Source organism: Notothenia rossii (assembly GCF_949606895.1).
Source record: "Notothenia rossii genome assembly, chromosome: 6".
Classification (NCBI taxonomy): Eukaryota; Metazoa; Chordata; class Actinopteri; order Perciformes; family Nototheniidae; genus Notothenia; species Notothenia rossii.
In genome coordinates this window covers 65515662-65537461 of record NC_136909.1, presented here as the reverse complement: position 1 = coordinate 65537461, position 21800 = coordinate 65515662, and the positions used below count along the sequence as shown (strand labels likewise).

Below are 21800 nucleotides of genomic sequence, written 5' to 3'. Positions count from 1 at the left end.
TTACTGATGCATTAATGTATAATATTGCAGGTGGCCACAGAAGAAGAGTGCTGCAGGGAAAATAAAAAGGCACATGTTTTTTTTATTGAATTTTGGATTATTGCAGTAAATAGGCTCTGTCATCAACACAAGTTTATGACACTTACATATTTTCTTCAGCAGACAATATTCACAAACTATGAACTTCTGAAGCTTAAATTCAATTGCAAGAGGTACAAAGCTAACGTTGGCTATGAACAAACTACACCACTATCGCAGGACTTTGTGTCAAAACCACTAAACTAAAAGACTGTTGTTGTGATCACGTTTAGTCTTATTAAGCTACTGAGCAAACACCTCTTTTGAGGAAGGTAAACAAATCTAATTTCACTCGTGTGGTATTTGTACTGGCGGATGTTATGTTGTATGTAGAACAAAACTTTACAATCTTTGAAGCTAATGTTAACCACAGGTGTTACATCAAGTGTTTAACCAAACATCCAGTTAAACTTAATCTTCCAGACAAGGGACCCAGAGGTGCAAAAATGTTTACTTGTTTACAGATTTTAGGCTAAATGTAGCACATGCTAACAGGCTAAACGAAGATGAGGAGCATGGTAAGCATGTTAGCAGTGGCGCAACAAGGTTGTGATTGGCCCCGGTGCAAATATTGTTTTGCCCCCCTCCATTGCCCCAAACATAAGCACACGCTGATGCGCTCACACACGCACGGACGTACACTCTCTCTTGTCCTTTCTCTTTTGAGCGCGGCTCTTGTTTGCTGTACATTATAAATGCAAGCTATTACATTTGTTATAATGCTGCCGAACTTGCTGCTGCTAGCTACACAGTACAGTACAGGTTGATTAAACGGTTTGCTTGTCACGCAAGGTATCACATGACATGAAAGGGAGCGAGGTCATTGGACAGACAAATTACAAATTCATTTAGGTTGCTTGGTTACTTTGAAGACTGCGTGAACCGATCAATGCCATTGGGGCCCCAATTTCTTTTTGAGAAGAATAAATATATAAAAAAATATTTTTTTAATTTATTTTGCATGGGCCAGGGCCCCGGTTCGTTGCACCGGCTGCACCATCGATAGTTACGCAACTGCATGTTAACATGGTGATGAGCATAGCATTCAGCTTTAGATAGCAACAAGCATGGCTGCACACACTTTCTCTATCTTTATCTGAAAACGACCTGCTGCTATTAAAAATGTTTAGTGAGTAAGAAGAAATATATCTCCATCTTAACTGGAGCAGAAATATAAAGTAACGTTACTCATGTTTTCTACACCTCAACATTTGAGTAGTTTGAGTAGGCTAGTTATTGAGGCCTATAGACAAGTACATGGGCACATGCACGAAGTGGCTCCATGAGTATATTTTGGATTCAGTGGGCTATATTAAACTTTAACTGCTATATTCCAGCAAAAATAAAAATGGGCCAAAGTCTTCAGTATTTCGCCTACAGTCAGTAGAGACGGCTTTAAAACATTTAGACCTTCATTTTAAATGCAAAATAAAGTATCAATGATCAATGAAATGAGGGTGTTAAGCTTCAGGAAGTCAATTGATACTTAGATCCTTTGCAATGCACCTGCATGATGTTTGATGTATTTGCTACAATTACACTTCATGTCCTTCCTTGTAAGGTGCCTTGACTCTTTCGGCGTTAAATGGCCCAGCAGTGACCACACTGCGTCACGGAAACGACTTCTTAATTCCCGATAATGAAGGAAAGTCTTTAATCACAGTATGTGTGTGAACCTGAAGCGACCTGTGAAACGTCTCTTTGGTTACTAATTGACTTTTACACCCTCATTTTAAACTGCCCCATCTAGCGGCGAACCCACCCCACCAACCGCTTTTTTCTATTAAATTATTTATTTTGTTGTCACCGTGAGAAGCAAAGTGCCAGCGTAGAGCAGGGACATCACAGGCTGCCTGCGCGGCACTTGCAGCGGCGCGTCGCTGGAGACGGAGCGCTTCTACTCTCTGTGGCCATTAAAGTTTAGCGAGACACACCGATGACCTGCGAGCATCCTCCGTGGAAACTGTGCTTTTGACTGGCTTAACGAGCGTCAGTTTCCATCTCTTCACACACAGATCATTTGTTGCTATCATGGCTCCGCTGTCCAACAGTCCGAAGGCTTCGTTTTAAACCCAGCGCGCACTGAAGGATATCCACAGACTCCGAGCATTACAGGTGAATTATCAATGTTGCTGTGTGTGAGGTGATGCGGCTTTTTATTTGTGCATGGTAGTCTAATTTTCTTGAATACTCAGGCTTGACATCAACTTACTTTATTGTGTTTTCTCTGGTTTGTCTTTAATTAATATTTCATACACTCTGTAAGAGTAAAGCCACCATGCCTGCGTGGAAATTAAACCGCATTTATCACATAGGCTGTTTTATGTAAATTAGCTTGATGTAGATCATTCAACCCTTCAGGAAAAGGCTGTTGCACCTGTGGAGGCTACATGTATCAGAGTAAGTGAACTGTATTGGTATTTTTCATTTGAATTTATGACTAATGCTTCTCAAAGAAGCATCACAGGGATTTCAGTGGCTGACTGCACAAAGACTCCTGCCTGCTTACACATCCAGTCTACACAGCCTCTAGAGCCCAAACACATAATAGGCTACAACGTTGTTATCCTTTTATTAATTCATGGTGTCCAGTTAGAATAGGGGGTTGAATAATGATGTTTCCTTGATAATGTTTCTGCTAGTTTTCCAATGTTTTTTGCAGATATGGACACTGAGTTAATCACCTTTTTTATAATATCCCACATTTATGACACAGAAGAAAGTCAAAAGAATACTTTAAATCTCCATCATTATCAGTGTTAACATCATAATCCTATATATTTTAATAGAAAGCTGATTTCCTCTCCTCCCTTTGTACATTTCCTGCATCGACATTTCCTGCCAGGGCTTTGTGTAAGAGCAAATTCTCACCTTGTTCCGCCTCACATAATCTTAAGATCATATGACAGTTTTGCAAGGGCTGTTGGTTTATCGCATTGCACGATCCAAGGCAAACTTTCTTCTGATTTGGGTCACTGGTAAGATATTACAGTCAGAGGATAAAATTCAATTAGGCAGCCCTGAAGCAATCTTTACTCACTGCCAGATGGCTTAATACTCTTGGATCCTGCCTCGGTGTCCCTTATTGCTCTAATTGGATTTCCTCGTTTCACACTGTTTATTTGTTTAAAAAATGATTTTTCAAACGTGGCATCATTAATTCAATACTTTCCCAGGCCCTGTCAGATCTTAGCCCACTAGCCACCGCTGTCGAATCATTTCACATCTCGTCCCCCGTGATCGGCGATGTCATAAAATTGAAGAAGACCTCAAAGTAAATTGTTGCATTCCCCATGTGCCGTCGATGGCATGTCGGGATGCTGAAACAGTCTTAGTGGGAGTCTCAGTAATGTGCAATAAATGAAGTGCACACAGCAGCGAGGGCATATTGTCTGTCTGAGTTAATTCCAGCCCTGAGGAGATGGTTTTCCTCTCAATGACATCTAGTTTGATTTCGCAGAGAGACATCGCAGGAGTTTTATTCTCCAAGACAATATGGATGGGAGGCTTGCTTGTTTTTAGAGGCTTGTTGTCAGACTAAAAGTGTGTACACTTAGAGAGAAATCAAAATGCTGAGGAGTGAGTGAGTCTCAAAGCAGATAATTTTCTCTGTTATCTTTTTCTGTCACCGCCAGGCTTTTGAAGCAAATCAAACATGCCTAATTTCTAACATTCCTGTAAAGATGGCTCACTTATATTAACACCAAACAGTAATTACAAATAACAAACATTTTAGCTCGTGAGTGGAATATTCCTGGAGATGTCTTTTTGCCCTATTTATAGCATTAATGTGTGGTGCTATCAACCCCCCTGAAAGAAACCTTTCTGAATGACATAAGAGAAGAAAGCAAGATAGAGGTCACATTCCTACATTTTAACCGCCACACTTTGTGTTATTGAATTGTTGCCATTAAAATCTGAATAACAGTATCCTATTAGTCAAGGTAGAGCTAAAATGTTACTCGTGGCTCAGGTTGTGTCAAGACTTATAGGCCTTATCCACTCTGCTGGGTAATGAATAGGACAATCATTTATGAGTCATAAATCAATGGGATGGTGAGCATCATTGAACCATGAACTAACAGCCAGGATGACTCTGCTTGATTAATCATTGGTGCTGCACCTCAGTGGTCAGATAGGGTATGTTCAATAACCCGAGATGTAAACAGGACACAACTGTTCCCTGACGGAGGGAATTATGTCTACAGTGACCATAATGACTGAACCTGCTCCCGCTGGCCAACACCGAGGCTAATACTGAGTTGATTCTCACTAGTGCAGCAAGCCAGGGCAACATTTAAATGTCAGTTATAAGTGGAAATATCGTCAAAGCTGAAGAGTAATAGCACAAAACCTGTCAGCTATTTGAAATGCACGACATCCCTTATTAGCCATTTAAGGTAGATCATTATATTTGTTGCCTTCAACCTCTTGCAGGGTTGAATCCCAAGGTAACATATGGAGTAATTGCTGTTTACTGTGTGCAGAACATCCAGCTGTACAGCGTTGTAAAGCCAGCATAGGGATATTTGAGGAAAAAGGAGAAATACATTTAAATGTTTGGCAGAGTCAGGTCATATTCTGATGATTGTCTTATCACTTTGACAGCTGATGTGATTACCTCTGCCTATAAACTGGAACTGGATTGTGTGCCAGCGCTCATGCAGGTTTAACATCCCGCGTATAGCTACAGACAGGGACGGTGCCCTATATTATATCTGAAATGACAACATTGCCTGGAGAGAAGGATCTGATATTAACACGTGTGTTTTGGTGGAATTGGCTTTCTCTCCCTTGTTCTTTCGGGTGGAAAGATATTAATAATTCCTTTTTTTATTATTTAAATGTATTTTTCAAACACAATATAGAACTCTCCCCCATTTCTAGAAATTGGTTTGCACACTTGATGAAAGTGCAACGTACTGTAAGAACATGAGCAGAAAGCATTATTATGACATTTTAGTATTTTTATTTATTAATGTTAATTGGGCTATGTATGAATAAATATAGAGGTGGAAGAAGTATTCAGATTATTTACTTAAGTAGCAGTAATAAAGTGTAAAAAACTCTGCTACAAGTCTGGCATGAATACTATTTACTTAAGTATTAATTCAATTCAATTCAAAGGGGCTTTATTGGCATGAAAGTTAAATTAAACAATGTTGCCAAAACACTACAATACAAAATAATTAACAACATTAACATACATTTCAAATGTTTACATATTATTGATAATATATATATACAGTGATACAATTACATATTATTATCAAAATGTACATTGTACATATTTTCCAAAATGAACATGATTCATTATGCAATATGGCCCATTTAAACACCATGTATCACATTTTGTATTATACTTATTGATGCATTAACGTGTTCATCACTTCATTGCTTCCTACTTAGTGGCTTAACCTTTAATAATAAATGATAGTGTATTAGTTGATTTATATTTTTTATCAATAACATAAATCTGCCAAAATGTTTGCCAACAAAGTGTATTGGAGTATAAGCATAGTAGCATGGAATTAAAATGCTCAAGTAAAGTACAAGTACCTAAATGTACTTAGTTACATTCCCCCACTGAACAGATATTCCCTTGTTTCAATAAATCATTCATAGACAAAGAAACAAACAGTATGATATCCTATCTGTTAGTCCTTTTCTCAACAAACTTATAAAAACATAAAGACCAACACACATTCAGTGCATTAGAAAGGACTGTCAACTCCCGGCACAAATATAGAGCAGATAGAAATCTATTGTCTTTAAGGGTGTTTTACAGCAGGACCCCAAACAGTTACATTGTGTCTTTAAACAAAAATCATGCTAAAAGCAAAAGTTGTACAATCAGGAAAAGTCACCAGTGAATGGGCGATAAGAGTAGCGACTTGGCTTGGAAACCGGAAAGTAGCCAGTTCCAGAACAACCTAGTGCCTATGAGCAAGGCACCATCCCATACACTGCTCCCTGCTGTACATAATAGCTGCCAATTGTCCCCAATACCATAAATTCCTCTGTGGGATGAATAAAGGCTTTCTGATAAAACATTCCGAATGATGTTGTTGGATGTTGTCGACCTGAAACCCCAGACAGAATTGTAAATCTAACATTGAGTTTTGGTGATGCAATTTTGAATTTCATGGAAACAATAGGAGCTTTCTCAGAGTTTCCAGCGCTGAATTTCCTGCTGTTTCACATGTCAGGCTTGAGGTTTGAACAAAAAATGTTCACATCTCTGGTCCAAGTGCTGACTGACCGCAGCTGGCAAGCTCAACGAAGGATTATAAACTCATTTCGTAAAACTGTTCTATCACTTGATCATTAAAATGTGAGGATACGAGCACAGATGTTTCAGCAGTACAAATATTTAAGGACTGTGTTTTACTCCAGGGGCATGTAGTTTATTTGCCAGTTCTCTAACACACACATGCAGAACATCGTTCCTCTCAGCTCTTCTGCTTATATCATTAATTATTCATCAATGAAAGAAACAACATTAGATTACAATGTAGCACAACAGCAGCACTAAGTGGAGGTCTTGCTTTTTACTGAATATATCATAACGTTTATTTAACCCCGGGAGGCTTTCTGTTAAAAACTAAAACTGTTTTTGTACAAGTCATTAAAGTGCTGCATGTTGTTGCAATTTAAATCAACAACAACTAGACTGACTTTATTAATCGTTCTAATGTATATTTCTTTTTTAATTGGCCCCTTTTCGGCTGGACTCACATGCCACTTTAGCACTTCATGTCACTAATGCCGTGGACCATGCAGAGCCCTTTCAGTTGCAGAACAGATAGGAGAACCACATGACCACAGTTCTGTGGGGTAATGGAAAATGTGAATGTTCTTCAAGACAAAAATATACAGCTAAGTGTTTGTTTTCCAGAGATAATTGTTTGGAGCTGACAAGTGTTAATTTAAGTGTTTTTTTCCCACTTGCTGAGCTGATTTTTTTTGCTCTGAAGTGGGTGTTCAAAATGTGTCAGAAGTGTGAACAAACTCAGTGATGTTAGCTTACATAAACTTTGGTATGTTCATAATGATGGACATTTGGGTCACACTTGTGCAGCGTTTATGATTATTTTGTGAAAACAGTGTTTCTACATCAGGTTATGATACTAAAAGAGACTTTATAAACCCATGCTTGCAGATAATTCCATATTATGTGCCCATTACACTCAAATTAATACTCATAAGTTGTTTGATAGCCCCTAGCTCAAGCTTCTGCCATATGCTGCAGAAATGTGTAGATACTGCGTTGTATCTTAGTGTCAGTTCGTAGTTGTGTATTTCTTACAGCCAGCTTGGCAAGTATTCAAGATAGAGCAGTGAAGCAAACAAAGTGAATTCTCTGCAGGGCTGTAGGGCAAAGATAGATCCATGACCTTTAACGTAATGGCTTATATGCAAAGCTATTAATGTAAGAAAGTTTGCAATCACTTGAACCTGAGGAGTGGTCAGAAAAAGTATACACATGACGCCTTGGAAATGTTTGTCAGTAGGTAGCCTACTTTACTTAAAAGGACATATTTGTGTTTCATTCTGGGCACAAGTCCACTGAATAAATAAGACATTCAGAAATGATGAGATATATATACAAAAATAGCATAATGATGTTAAATGTAGTTGTAGCACAATTTCATCTGCAAGAAAAAATGAATATTAAAGTACTCTGCACTTTCTATATATTTGTCTCACTGTCAACAAATGCCATGAAAAGACCCAAACCATCAAGGTCTGCGTCTCACTGCTATTCAATTTCTCTACACTGTGTGTGGCACTCAGCCCAGAGCCCATTAATAACTGCTCAATGGTAACAAATATAGTAGTTTCCATTCTCAAGAAGGCTCTTTATTTTCCTCAAACAGCAGACACAGTAGTTTTTTGAATAAGTAACTGAGGCAGAATTAAAGAGTGCATTTGTAGAGGACTATTTTCAGCCATGGATTAATACACATTTACCGCTGAAGTTATTATTTACAGCAGAAGAGAAACATATTATATTGTACGTGTGTCACTGAGTGCAGCCTAAGTTACAGCTTATTACTGTCACTAAGGAAAAATATGGCACGGTCAGTAGGCTACTACTGTTAGCTCTCCCTTTGACTTAGTAAGATCAAGCACAAGGAGATAGTTAAGCTAATAGCTAGCTAGCTTGTTTGCTTAGCATGTTTTATGTCCAAATTAGCCCCTTAATAAGAATTTCATCCCTTGTACTAAGGCAAGAGCTGTAAAGAAGATGTTCCCACAGGAGACCTTTTAATATGAATTTGACACGTATGTGCTAAGCGAAAAACTTAGAGTCATAAGATGGAGCAGTTACACCATTGTTTTGACCACCATTCGTTGACAGATGGGAGTGTTGATCAAACATAGTAGAGGCTCAAAATCATCATATGTAAATAGGTTACTGGGTTATTGGATAATTCAAAGTTACTTCTTGTGCAAACTCTTGAAATGTGCAGCAAACGGTGGTAGAGAGAACAGAAGCCGTGTTTGTGTTGATCTACTGCATAGCCAAGCAGGATTGGTTGGAAAGAAGTTACGTGAGAAGGCAGATGGGTAAACTTGATCTATAATTAATCCGGATATTACAGCTGAGACTAAAACCAACTACTTAGGGTAGCTTAAGTGTGGAAAATATTCAAATTATTGTACATTGTATTGTATTGTATGGCACTTTACAGCATGTGCATTGCTAATTGAAAGAGGGCATAAATATGGTTCACCTCCAATAATTATCCTAAATCTGGCAATACTGATGAAATTCACTATTGAGGATACATGAAGAAACTGTATGGCTTATCAATGTGTTTTTTAACATCAGTGGACACTATGGATCACAGGAATTTAGCTTAACCAGTCTTTTGATACACTTGTTAGTGTGATCCATTTGTGGCTGGTTTTGATGTTTTCATGGAATTTGTCAGCAGTGGGAGAAATATAGTACTGTCGGTAGCCTGGGCCTTAGATTCTGTGGTGCTGTGGCTAGTTTGCGCCCAGTTGACAACCAGCCCGAGGGCCTTGCAGCAGCAGCAACAGCAGCAGCAGCAACAGCAGCAGCAGCAGCAGCAGCAGTGTCAGTGCGACAGCCAGTAACAGCTGTTAAGGTGGAGAGGTGAGGCTGAGAAAAGCTAAATGAGGTCCTTTTACTAATGAGGCATGGGCTCATCTCTCTCTCTCTCTCTCTCTCTCTCTCTCTCTCTCTCTCTCTCTCTCTCTCTCTCTCTCTCTCTCTCTCTCTCTCTCTCTCACTTTCTCCCTCTCTCAGCTGCAGTAGCGTTATCGGTATGCACCTCGTTCTGCTTTCCCTGCTGTCCACAGTAGTTCCAAGGATTCTGCCTCAAACATAGCAATTCAGCTAAAACACAACACAAACAGCATGCCGGTGTGCCAGCAGTCAATTTGAGCTCACTCTCCCCTCAGAATAGATCAGAATTCATGAATAACAAATTGCATGACTTTAAACATATAGCAAGTGTTTGGCTGCGTAGTAGGAGCTGGATAGAATTAATGCGGGCGGTTTCCCCAGCATTATCTCCGCTCTGTATTAACACACCTTATTTGCTCACGGCTAATTTAATGCTAAGTTGCTTTCCCCCTCCTGTTTAGGGCTCCCAATTGCTCAGTCTGAAATTGAGTTTGACAAATTAATCAATATGGTGAACTATTCTTAATCAAGCTCGGGCAGGACTTTACAGTTAATTGTTGAGTCAGTCAATACGGGGTAATCTCGCCTTCCCTCAAAATAAGCTATATGTCAACACGACTGCAGCCCTTTAAACGCGGCTCAGAGATGACACTGAGCAGTTGGTGAGAAGGAAATGAATGCAAGTAGGCCACCGAACGCAGCAAAGCATCATAGCAGGCACTGGATTTTCAAGACGTCGCAGCAAATCAAGTTAAGCAAGAGACACACAACAAACACAGTGACTGCAGCTTTTTAAAATGTGCAGTCTCTGCAACGTCTGCAGTTGATCCCGGGTTTCACTCGACTTGAGCTGATGTTTATTGACTCCATGCAGTTCTGAAAACTTTAAAGAAAGTGACGCGCTTTTATTTCTGATTAAACCAAACCAATGACACGTTTTTTTTACAACACTTAGTAAAATATACTGCTTTATTTTGACAATGCAATGGGTACTTCTGTCAGCAAGATTCTTCTTTCCAATCAATAGATTTCTGCTTTTGTACAGTTGACTGTGACTCGTTTTTCTTAAAAAGCAGACATTGATCCCGATGCTTTGTTCCATGAGAGGAGCATAGGCTTAAGAGTGTTGGATTCAGGTCTTTCTTTGGCCATTTTGCCTCTTACTTTCTCACTGCTGCAAGTGATTGATGCAGGGAAGTGTTACAGTATGAAGCAGTATTGATTTCCGAACACAGCCCTATGAATGCTCCCTGTCCTGATGATCCAATCCACTGATTCTACAGACTTGCATCACACTCAGGGAGAGTCGGGCTCTGATGTAGTCTGAATGTATTTCACTGTTGTAGAATCTAAATGAAACAGAGCCTACACCTGGGATGAGAAGTGACAGAACGCTGAGCGCATAACCCCAGTTTAATTTTCTCTTTCCAGATGGACTGGCTCACACCTGAGATGTGAAGCGTGTTATGTGAGCCAAGGTGTTTTCCCACCTCGCTGGTGGTGGGGAGAGATGTTGCACTCCGTTGTCATGACAGCAGAAGTTCTCTTTGTTCTGGGGTTCCTGATGTGTGGCATCCAGTGCAATCCTATAGCGGCGAGCCGAGAACGTCTGGAAAAAGTGTTGACCCAAGCTAGGCAGGACAAACCTCAGGACGAGCAGACCCCCGAGGAGCCGCTTGGATACGACGCTCAGAAACAGATCAATGCTTTGGGCCCCAACAGGACTGCCCTCAGGACGAACCCCGGCTCCCAAGGATCTAAGGGTGGGAAGCCCCTGGAGCTGTGGACAGAGCAGGACAGCCTGAACCAAATAGACGAGGGCCCCACAAGCGACGTCACCCTCTCTTTGGACTCCATTGACGAGTACGCCTACCCAGACTACCGGGGGAAAGGCTGCATGGACGAGAGCGGCTTCGTGTTTGCCATTGGTGAGCAGTTCACCCCAGGCCCTTCCACGTGCCCCTGCCTCTGCACGGACGAGGGCCCTATGTGCACCAAGCCAGAATGTCCCAAGGTTCACCCTCGCTGCATTAAAGTGGACACTAGCCAATGCTGCCCGCTGTGCAAGGAGAAAAAAAACTACTGTGAGTTTCGGGGCAAGATCTACACCTCGCTGCAGGAATTTAAGGTGAGCCAATTAACTGCATTAACTCTTTTTTGACGTGCGGAAACTTCAAACAAGTGCTGACGGAACACTCTGTTCAATGTAGTTTATCACAGGCAATACACAGAGAGGAGTTACCTTGCCTCACAGCATGTGAGCGAGCAGGCAGGCAGCTTTATAATGGCAAAGGTCAGCACTTGTTGTTTTTTTTCCTCACACAGCGCCTGAATATATCCGCTGGCTGAATTTGGCATTGTATGTTTTGGCAGAGTGTTTCTATATTCGCTTTGTTGCAAACACCTGATACAGTTACAGTAATGTTACAACTCTGTGTGTGGGTGCTTGTGAAGAGACACAGAGATACACCAGCAAGATCTTTTTAGTGTTTTATCTTCTGACAACTCTTTGAAAGGCTCGACTCAGGATTGCACCACAGTGCTGGTGCTACGTCTGCGATTAGCGGCGCCTAATGCCTCTCTTTCTGTTGTGAAGTGTCTCAGCGGGGGGTTAAGGCTAGGGATTTTCCTCCAACTAACGGGCGGCATTACCACCAGCTCAATGTCAAGTTTCTGCTGGGGGAAAGTCACAGAAAGCTCTACTTTCAAGTCATACGTCAGCCTTTGTGCTGTGCTGTGGGGTGGGGAGGTGGAGGTGGAGGTGGGGTGGCTTTGCAACTAAGCAACAGGCAGGTTTTTTTTATGGTTGATTGCTAAGTTCTTGCGTATTGTACTAAGTGCTGCCTCACTCCATTTTTCACAGTGGAGTGCCATGCGGAGGCGCAGGCCTCTGCAATCTGTGGCAACGCTGGCTGAATTAACCTTTACTCCCTGGATAAGATTAAAGGTGTATGCTTTATACGAGCGGCTGCTAAATGAAGCCTTCCATAGGGAGTGTGTTCCACTTCTTAAAACAAAAAGGTATACTAGCAGCTTTTGACCCGCATTTGTTCTATTTCAAGACATACAGGACAGTTGAAGAACCCTTACCGGAATTACTGTTTCTGTTCACGCACCAAGAAAATTGGAAGCATCTTTCTTTTGTTTCCCCATTACTATTGATTTCTCTATATACCCTGATTGGATAGTGAAGTTCAACTCTCGACTTGGCTCTATTCAGAACGAGGCATTCATTGGCCATAAAGTTTAGAAGGATGAGACTTTCCTATAGCTTTGTGACATGATGTATTAAACAAGCCAGACAGGCAGGAATGTGTGTGTGTGTGTGTGTGTGTGTGTGTGTGTGTGTGTGTGTGTGTGTGTGTGTGTGTGTGTGTGTGTGTGTGTGTGTGTGTGTGTGTGTGTGTGTGTGTGTGTGTGTGTGTGTGTGTGTGTGTGTGTGTGTGTGTGTGTGTGTGTGTGTGTGTGTGTGTGTACACGTGTGTGTACACATGTCTGTCAGGGAGACAGAGCTAGTAGAAGCAGTGAGACACAGAGACAAACAAAAGAGCCGGAGACAAATATAAGGAGAACTTAATTAAGGCTCACACACACTGTTGTCTGTCTGCCTGTGTATTTGTGTATTTATGAGGGTTTTAATGACTATTTCTCTATGCAGGTGTCTCCATGTGAGAAGTGCCGATGTGAGCCAAGCGGGGAGGTGCTGTGCTCGGTGGCAGCCTGCCCTCAGACGGAGTGTGTGGACCCGGAGTACGAGCCGGAACAGTGCTGTCCCATCTGCAAGACTGGTGAGCATGGAGAGCGTTTCTTCCAACAACACTGCAGTAAATGCTTTATTCCAGTAAAGTAACCAGTGTGCTAGCGGGGGCTGCTGAGTAGCTCGACTCAGAGAAAACTAATGTCAAATGTGTTTTGCTCAGGGGCACCTCAACAGGAGGGATAAGGGGGAAGTATGAAGTAGTCTTGATTTTTGCTGACGCGAAGCATGCACTATGCTGCACTGCAGTGTTTGCAAGGTCTTGCCATAACAGATTGCGTAATTTTAATGATTTTTTTGTCACACCCACAAAATAATAAATGTTTTTGTGTAAAACATTTTGACATAATTTCTTATAATTACTCAGTTTATCTGATGGAGTCAGTATGTTCCAAATCCCTCCCACTGTCTGGTACACAGATGTGTGGTCCGTTTGCTTTTTTCGCTGCTCGGGTTGTAAGTTTATGATCCTGTTGGTTTGAAAGCTTTGGCCTGTCTGTGGCTCAGAGTCGATTATCTGAAGTTGTTTCGGATGATTCCAGACAGCATGTCCTAGATTATGTCCCCTTGTTTGCTTGGTGTGACTCTAATGCAACATGGCAATGTCAGCAACATTGCTTCCTTCAGCAAAAAGAATGATGACTTGCGATATGTATCTCTGAGCTGGAATCTTAAAGTGGCACGGGCTGTACCGTAAACAAGAGCAAGCACTCTGCATAAAGACTTAATCCCTGGGATAAAGACAAGCTGCGTACAGTACGTTCCACATTTTAAAAATGCAATAAAGAAGACTGAGCGTTTACACATTAAGTATTGAACACAAGAGAATAAGAAAAAATAAAACAAGTTTTCCTCAAAAGAGACAAAATATATAAAGACAACAATTAAGCTAGAAGAAAACAAACAGTCCACAAAACGCCTTGATCAGTATGTACCACCAACTAAGAATATCACATTAAGACAATTCCTTTATCACTGTAGATATAAGCATTTGCTTGAAATGAACTTTTGTTATTAATCCAAGGTTTTCACACTCAATTAAAAGTCTATATTTATATCTACAGCCTCTGGAGACCATGAGTAAAAGCATTTGTAGTCCTGAAGCGTTACTCACTCTATTAATATGTGCCTGTTGTAATCTTTGGGAATACATGATGGTTCTTTGTTCCCATTTTTTTTTTTGCTGTTCACCCACTTTTTAGATATGCACATATTGATCATGCTGACAGTGCTTTTAGCGTTTGGGCAGCGCTCCATATTTCCCTCCTAGCCGGTGGATTCCCTGGTTTCCATTCGAAGGCTACATCAGTTGGTGGGGGGGCCGATGTAGACGCAATACAGTATGTGCATACAGTAGATGTGGCAGAATAGGAGAGCATGCATCTGAATTTAAGAGTCCCACAAAATCCATGGGTTCATTCAGTCGATACGGATTTTCAGTTTTAGGATGGCATCAGCCCCCTATTAGCATAAGATTAGCACACATTACCATTGGATACACTGAGCTCTCTGTGTTTAAGACACCAGGTTACCTGAGCACAACTAATACTGTCACAGTCTGAATAAGAAATGCTTTCAGAGTCAAAGTGGCGCTGCACTCATTTTACACATTGAGACCAGTTTACTCATCACTAGGAGTATTACTCAGCCTGTTGTATAATTTGTGTTGTGGCTCTGGAGGAGCTTACTGAACCTGCACTATAAACTGTAGGAGTGAAATATGTGGGCTTTAAAACCAGGCAGACAGTGTTTCATTCAGTTGTGAGGTGGATCTGAAAGTATTGTAACACCTACTATAGATTTCAGTGTTTCTTTTCAAATATATCCTCAATGTTCCTCAACACAGGAGTCTCAGGAGTGATTTAACCAGAAGGCAATGCTAGGGGGGGATTTCATCTGCCTTATTAGCGAAATGTATGCCTCTTGTTAACCTGCCAGACCTCTCTTCATCTCCCCCAGCAGAGAGAGTGCATGCGCAGAGGGGATGTTTCGTTAAAGTGTTAGTATAGCATGCCCATGATCCTTTATCTGACTGCTGGAAGAATGTCCTCGACCATCGCTTTGAAACAGCCTGAATGTGCTGTGCATGAATAAATCTGTGTAGAGGCCTGTCTTTTTTTAATTCTCTCCTTGGATCTAGAAATATTGTCTAGACTCTACTGGTTTGAACTGTATCTTTATTTTATAGCCCTCAGTCGGAATTATTACATCTTTGTTTCTAATACTCCGTTTTTTGAGGCGGATTGCTCTAAATACTACAATACCCATGGGCCTTGTTTCCTTTTGCTGCGTAGAAATAACCAGTTAGAGGCTTTGTTGTTAAATGTAATAACAAAACGTGGCACTGTAGTTGCTGAAATAATTCAAATAATATGGCCACTGAACTCAATAGTAAATGCATTTAATCTCCAGATTGAACGTTTCTTGCACACATGCACTTTGGGAGTTGCAGTTAACTTCTCTCTCAAGTTGTTTTGGTAGACAGGTTTTACCTTGGATTTTTGCATAAGTTGTTCCTCTTCTGTATTGTTTTTCAACCCGGACAGTGTCATATCATAACAGGCAAACTGTCAGTCACCTAAAATAGTCCACAGTAAACATCTTCTCAACTCGCATTTTTATTGGTTTTCCATTTGCAAAAATTCTGAACCAATCAAACCAATCGAACCAAGCATAGCTGATTTTTGAATTATAAAACACTACAAACCCCTGATTGGTAGAAGTGAACAGAAAATGCCGCACAACGGTTCATCTTGCAGACACCCGCCATTTTTAAATAGCTAAACTATTGTCCACAGCAACTGAAGGCTTAGCAATACCACATTTGTATATACTTGACCCAGATTAAACAAAATATCAGTCTGCAAAACAACTGACTACATTACCTAGACTAGGCAATACACAGGACAAATCCAGGAGTCGATGTGATTGGCGGAAGAACAGTTCCAGCAGGTGTTCAAGATCATGTTGATTCAGAGGCGTCGCTCTGTTGATCAGCTGAGAATCAGTCCTACACTGCACTACAAGTACAAAACGAAATAGAATAAAGGACCTGGTACCAAGAGTGAACTGTTTTTTTGTATTTTCTTTATTTACAACAAAGATATTAAAAAACAATTGCCATATAAAAAAGATAACTGAAACTTTGCACACACCAGTGTCCACAGTTTATTTTTAAGTTCAAAACGATTTGATTTGATTTATGAATGTCACTTCAAATAAATGAATCTGTATTTTCAATCCCAATTTACAAATCGTTTATCTGTCCAAAACTCCTTTGAATGCTCACAGTGAACACATTTTTTAAAGATTGCTTCTCTATCCTAGTCGATCCATGCAGTGAAAATAATTATCTGAAAATGTTTATGCTCTTTTTTTTTGCCAAAACAATATCGAGCACAGCTATCCAACTTTGCTACTCAATGAAAACACCTTTAATAGTATTATACATCGCCCATGCACCTGTATGACACTCAAATTAGAACCCTGTACCTACATCACCATGTCGGATCGCTCACACACTCTTTAAGAGTAATCTGCAGGAACACAGTGGTATTTATGAAGATGTGGAAATAGCCTTTGGCAGCATGTACGCCTCATTTACTCAGCATTCAGAATACAGGGTTTTTAAAGCAGCAGTAGGTGAGATTTGCAGGTTAAAAATAAACATATTTCTATGGTTGGTGCCAATCATTAAGACTTCCTTTCTCGTATCCAGGCCTCCTGCTGGTGTTTTCATATTTTCGGGTTAGCTTTGATTATCAGAGCTGCTAATTAAACAGAATCGTTAAGCAGTGTGTGTTTAACAGCCTCTTATTGGACAGGGAGTGTTTCTGGCTCTGATTTGATAAACAAGGGCTGGTTAGATTTTTAGCTTGTAAACAGGAAGTGTATACACTCTCCGCAATCGCCAAACATCTTAGTAAGTGTCAAACTCAGCTCACTGCTGGTCACCTTCCACAGGATTTAATGGAGGTCTCTGTGCGGATATAATCCATCGAAAACATGTCGCTTGGAGCACTTCATTGTCACATGCTTTCATTTGCATTGGCAATTAATTTCACGCTAGACTTGACACCTTAAAGTAAACATAATAAACAACGTGTTAAAAAAATTAACCGCACAGGGGATATCTTATTAAATAATTGGATGATACATTATACAGAAGTAAATGAGACATCACTCTAACCTAGTGATCTTCCTTCAGCTCGTATCAATATCAAAACGATCACACATCGGATTTCACTTTGTCTTTTATTCATGACACTTCCTCGCTAGGTATTACAGACGCCCTGGTTTAAATGATGAGGCTCAATGATTGTCATCCCCCTTCTCGTCCCCGTTGATCATACAGCGCTCGATACGAGACAGCGCCTCAGTGGTACCTGCGTGATGAAATACTGACGGTGTTAAATAAGGTTACTGGAGGTCGTCTGAGAGTTCTTCGCTGAGGTGGTGTTGTTTGTCTTGTGTGCAGATGTTGTTTGAAACATGGACAGATGTTAAGACCTCCCAGGAACCCTGATGCACCTGAAGTGTCACATCAAAGCTGAGCTCATTAATGGGAAATAATGAATTCATTCAAATGAGTAAGGACACTGGAAAAAGGAAGAACACGATGTTTAGGAGCATAAAACATGTAAAAAGCACAGAAAATGAGAGGAAATTGAAGTAAGGTGGAAGATAGAGTTTAATAAAGAGGAAATTAGTCAAATTCTATTTCTCATTCAACAAAGTAGGTCCTTTTTTACCCTCATTCCCTCTCCTGTTTACCATTTCCCTCCATATTGATATACATCACAATGCCATGTTTCAATGTTTGATCAAATCATCAAATATGGACGAGTATTATCGCAGCTTTTTCAGGCATGCAAAATCAATGCCGATGGTAGAGCACCCTGTCTCAGATGTGTCATTCAGCCTGTATATGAGGAGACACTCGAGGAAGAGCCAGGGGAGGAAGATGAAAGTGAGCGGTATCGCTAACATCCACCCCAGACAGTTGTTCATGAATATCAAAGAACAGCTGTGATGGAGGCAGGATCTCTTCATTGTTTACTCATTATCTAAAAGCAATGGAACACATTGCAATTAAACAGTTCCCTAAGTGTGTGTCTATCACTCACAGCGAAGTTTAATTAACAAACATCGATTAATCTGAGAGCACCTCTTCAATAAAAGTCAGAGGAAGGTTACATGCTGCTTGTGGTGCTATTTCTTATTATATATATCTAAGTGTTTGTAGTAAATTCTAAGCCAAGTGTTGATTCACTTGTAGCATCAGCTTTTGAAGAATGCTTCTGGAGCAAAAAGAAGAAACACATCAATGCAGGAGAAGCCTCTCTCCTCCGAATCTCGCTCGTGCACTCCCTTCCTCTTGTCCTTTGCTCTTGCGAGGGATCGCCTTGGCAACGCGTGAGGAAACAAGCGGTGCTCTTCAAGACTCAGACATTAGGGTCAACACTAATCTGGGGGGATGTGATAAACAGCCTGAACCCGAGCCAAAATCACTTCAAATAGAGCGACACGAGACATGCTAGCCTGGTTGCCAAGAGGGATGGAGACTCATTTATATTAAGAGAGGCATGATTCATACAGCACCTTTAAAGATGTGGCAGGTTTTTTTATTTTTTTTAAATGAATCCATTTTTTTTTTTTAACAACACACAAGTAATAGGGGAGTTGTTTATAGGCCTATGGATTGGAAATTGTGTACGTCTCTACCTCACATCACAAAAAAAGGATATTGTAGCAGACAGCGCTAGTCGATAAATGCTAAATGTAATTCTCCTTCCTAAATGACTGTTCGCTAAGCCCTGCTTCCCTTAGTTACTGTTGCTACTGTTGCCAAGCTTTCTGCTCACACATCTCACATTTGTAGTTTACACTCAGAGTTTCCTGGTATGTCCAATGAAATAAGCCCAGTGACTTTAAAGGGGTCCTATTGCGCTCATTTTCAGGTTTTTATTTCTATTTAGTGTCTCTACTGTGACATGTTTCCAGGCTATAATGTTCAAAAAGCTCTTTCTTTTTCTCAGACTGCCTGTGCTGCAGCACCTCTTTTCACCCTCTGTCTGAAACTAGAGCCCAGTCTGCTCTGATTGGTTAGCTGGCCTGCTCTGTTTGATTTGTTAACCGTTTAGAGATGTCCAGCCCCTTAGCTATCATGTACAATAAGTCAGAGCTAGCCAATAGAAGTTTGAGTGTTACATAGTGATGTCATAAGGTTACATAAGTGAACAAAGGAGTCCAATGGAGGCGTTTCAGGCAGGGGGGGAGTGTGTGGGAGAGAAACTGCAGGGAACACAGGGATTTTAGCCTTTGCAGACAATACAAATAAGCCCCATACCAAAACAGCTAGACCATACACTGCTTTTAAAGTCTAATAGTATTGTTTTATTGCAAATGTATTTTAACATCTACAAATAACACCATAACTGTTAAGGGTGCCTGAATTAAAAATAAGTTTACCCTTCACAGTTCTGTCATCTATAGGTCCTAAAATGGCCTTTTGTAATTGGATACAGTATATTATCATATATTAAATATAGCTAATCCACATGCCAAAAACACTTTATATACAGTTTTAGACATACGAGAACATGTAATAATAAAAATACATGTTTTGTCTAGGACAATGCTTGTCCTTGCTAATGTTTGCCTATATGAACAGCATTATTTTTTATAATTTACGAGGGGAAATCATTTGAAGGATGAGGTATACATAATGAGTTTGGCAAACGTTAACTCTACCTAACAAACATTCCTGCAGTTGCTGGACCTCCCTGAACCAAATACATTGCATTATCAAATAGTAAATGAACCATTATTGCTTCTTCAATTATGAACATAAAGCAAACATTATGATGAAAATAAATGAATTCAGTATAGATTATGTAATCAGGTATATAGCTAAATGGTACTTTTCCAAATAAACTCAAATGTAAGAGTAGAACATTTAGCATTTCTCTTTCACTTTCACCTTTGGATTAATATTGTTCATCAGACAGCTATATTTTAAAGTTAACGACTGCACTTCAGAGTTATGATTATAACAGAGAAAGGTTGCTATAATAAAGGTAATAGTTAGTAATTATGTGTTATCAGTTACATAACTGCTAGGATTTTCAGCCAGGGTCTGCCAGCCGGGGGATTTTCTACAGAATAAAAGATACATTTTCCATAATACAGAAATGGAAAAATAACAACACATGAAGAAAAGATCAATCTTTAACATTGACACCTTGGATCTAAGATTGAAATACTGTTTATCAGGTTTAAGTATAATCCGGACACTGCTGTGATGGCTGTGGAGGGTTTTTGTCTCTGTCCCTGTAAAGGACATTGGTCGTGACGGTCTTTCTGCTTGTGTGCAGCTGTGTTGTTCAGCCACAAAGAAGATCAGTGTGCGCCTTAGCTGGAGACAACATATGCAAACAAACATTCACATAAGGTGGCACTTCATTAAAAACTCTCTTTCCGCAGCTCAGATGCGAGTCGCTTCAAATTTAAAAGTCCGATCCCCATTTCACGTAGCCCCTCTGAAAGAACTTATTCATGTTGTTGTTAAACCATTGTCTCTCTGCGCAAAGTTCTCCCATTTCCTGTCTTTACAGAGCAAGGTCATTTTTATCCTGCATTTATAATGCAAATGCACTCAAGAAATGCATTAAGATGAGTGATTTCTGCTATTCTTCTCTTTCCATTACCTTGTAATGGAGCTCTGCAGTGTTTTAAAAAAAAAAAAAATCAGAATGAAGGGGTTTGTGATGATCGGGATGTGTCCTCGTTTCCCCATCCATTATCTGGCCCTGCTACGGAGCCAAAAGCCACAGGTGCTAATGGCCATGTTTCACACGCTACCGATGCCAACTTCTAACACGCCGTTGTGACAGTTTGGGTCCAACTGTTCATGCACATGCACAGTCCATTTGTCTCTGCCTCTTGGTGCTGAAAAGCTCTTGTGAAGCCTGACGTGCCTATAAAAACCTCTTTCTGCCACGGAGAGTGAGAGGCAGTGAGTGATGGAGAGACGAGGATATATAATATGAATGAAGCTTGACAAAAAGGTGGGTGTTATATGAACGGCAGAATAATAGGCTGACTGCAATGAGTAAACTCAGTGGCGCAGGATCGATGCATTAATTAACACAAATGAGTGTCATGCTGCTGTGAATGAGTGGCTGTCAGGCTGTGGTTTAATCCCAGCTCCAGGAGGAAGCACTTTTGATTTATTTTGTAAAGTGCATGGTTATTTTCTCACATTTTTCTCTGCTTGCATATCCTTGACATATGCGTCCTTTATTCAAGACACTGTGTTCTAAATGGCGCTAATGATGATGAATCAGTAGCGACAGCAGCCTGGGCCACAGGATGAGTTGTTATTCAGATAGGGTGTGTGCGTGTTCAACTGAAGACTTATAAATGTGTTAGGGTTGACATTTTGACAGGCCTCTGCAAACTGTTCCCATTGATTGATGTGCCACCACGCTCCTTCTGGGTGCTGTGGTCCAATGAAATGCCCCGGCTGCAGCTGAAAGACTACCCATTTATCAGCATCTTAATTATACAACAGAGTCGCTCAAGACCTTGTTAGTCTAAGGGAAATAGCCATTGTTATGCTATACCTGATGTTGTGGAAGCAATTCCTGCAGTGTTTATATTTTGCAGTGTGGCTTGAGAGATAATGGATGATTTATGAGCTCTTTTTTCCGCCCACTGGTTGAGGACAGAGGCACTTTCACGGGACTAAAGTATTCTCATCACACCTAGAATCAAAGAAGGTAATGCTATAGGTGATAC

General features: G+C 40.5%; 1 protein-coding gene across 2 annotated transcripts in view; it reads left to right on the top strand.

The window, feature by feature from the left end:
* The first annotated feature begins 1931 nt into the window (after window positions 1–1931).
* The window catches only part of vwc2 (von Willebrand factor C domain containing 2), a 41600-nt gene continuing 21731 nt past the window's right edge, over window positions 1932–21800 (top strand). The window contains exons 1-3 of one of the 2 annotated variants that reach the window (XM_079688695.1): window positions 1932–2193; window positions 10673–11369; window positions 12900–13029. In XM_079688695.1, coding sequence (XP_079544821.1) covers window positions 10752–11369; window positions 12900–13029 — 748 coding nt within the window. In that variant the 5' untranslated portion in view covers window positions 1932–2193; window positions 10673–10751. Of the gene's footprint in view, window positions 2194–9867; window positions 9992–10672; window positions 11370–12899; window positions 13030–21800 lie in introns of those variants that run through there. The other variant, XM_079688694.1, reaches the window with a different exon arrangement.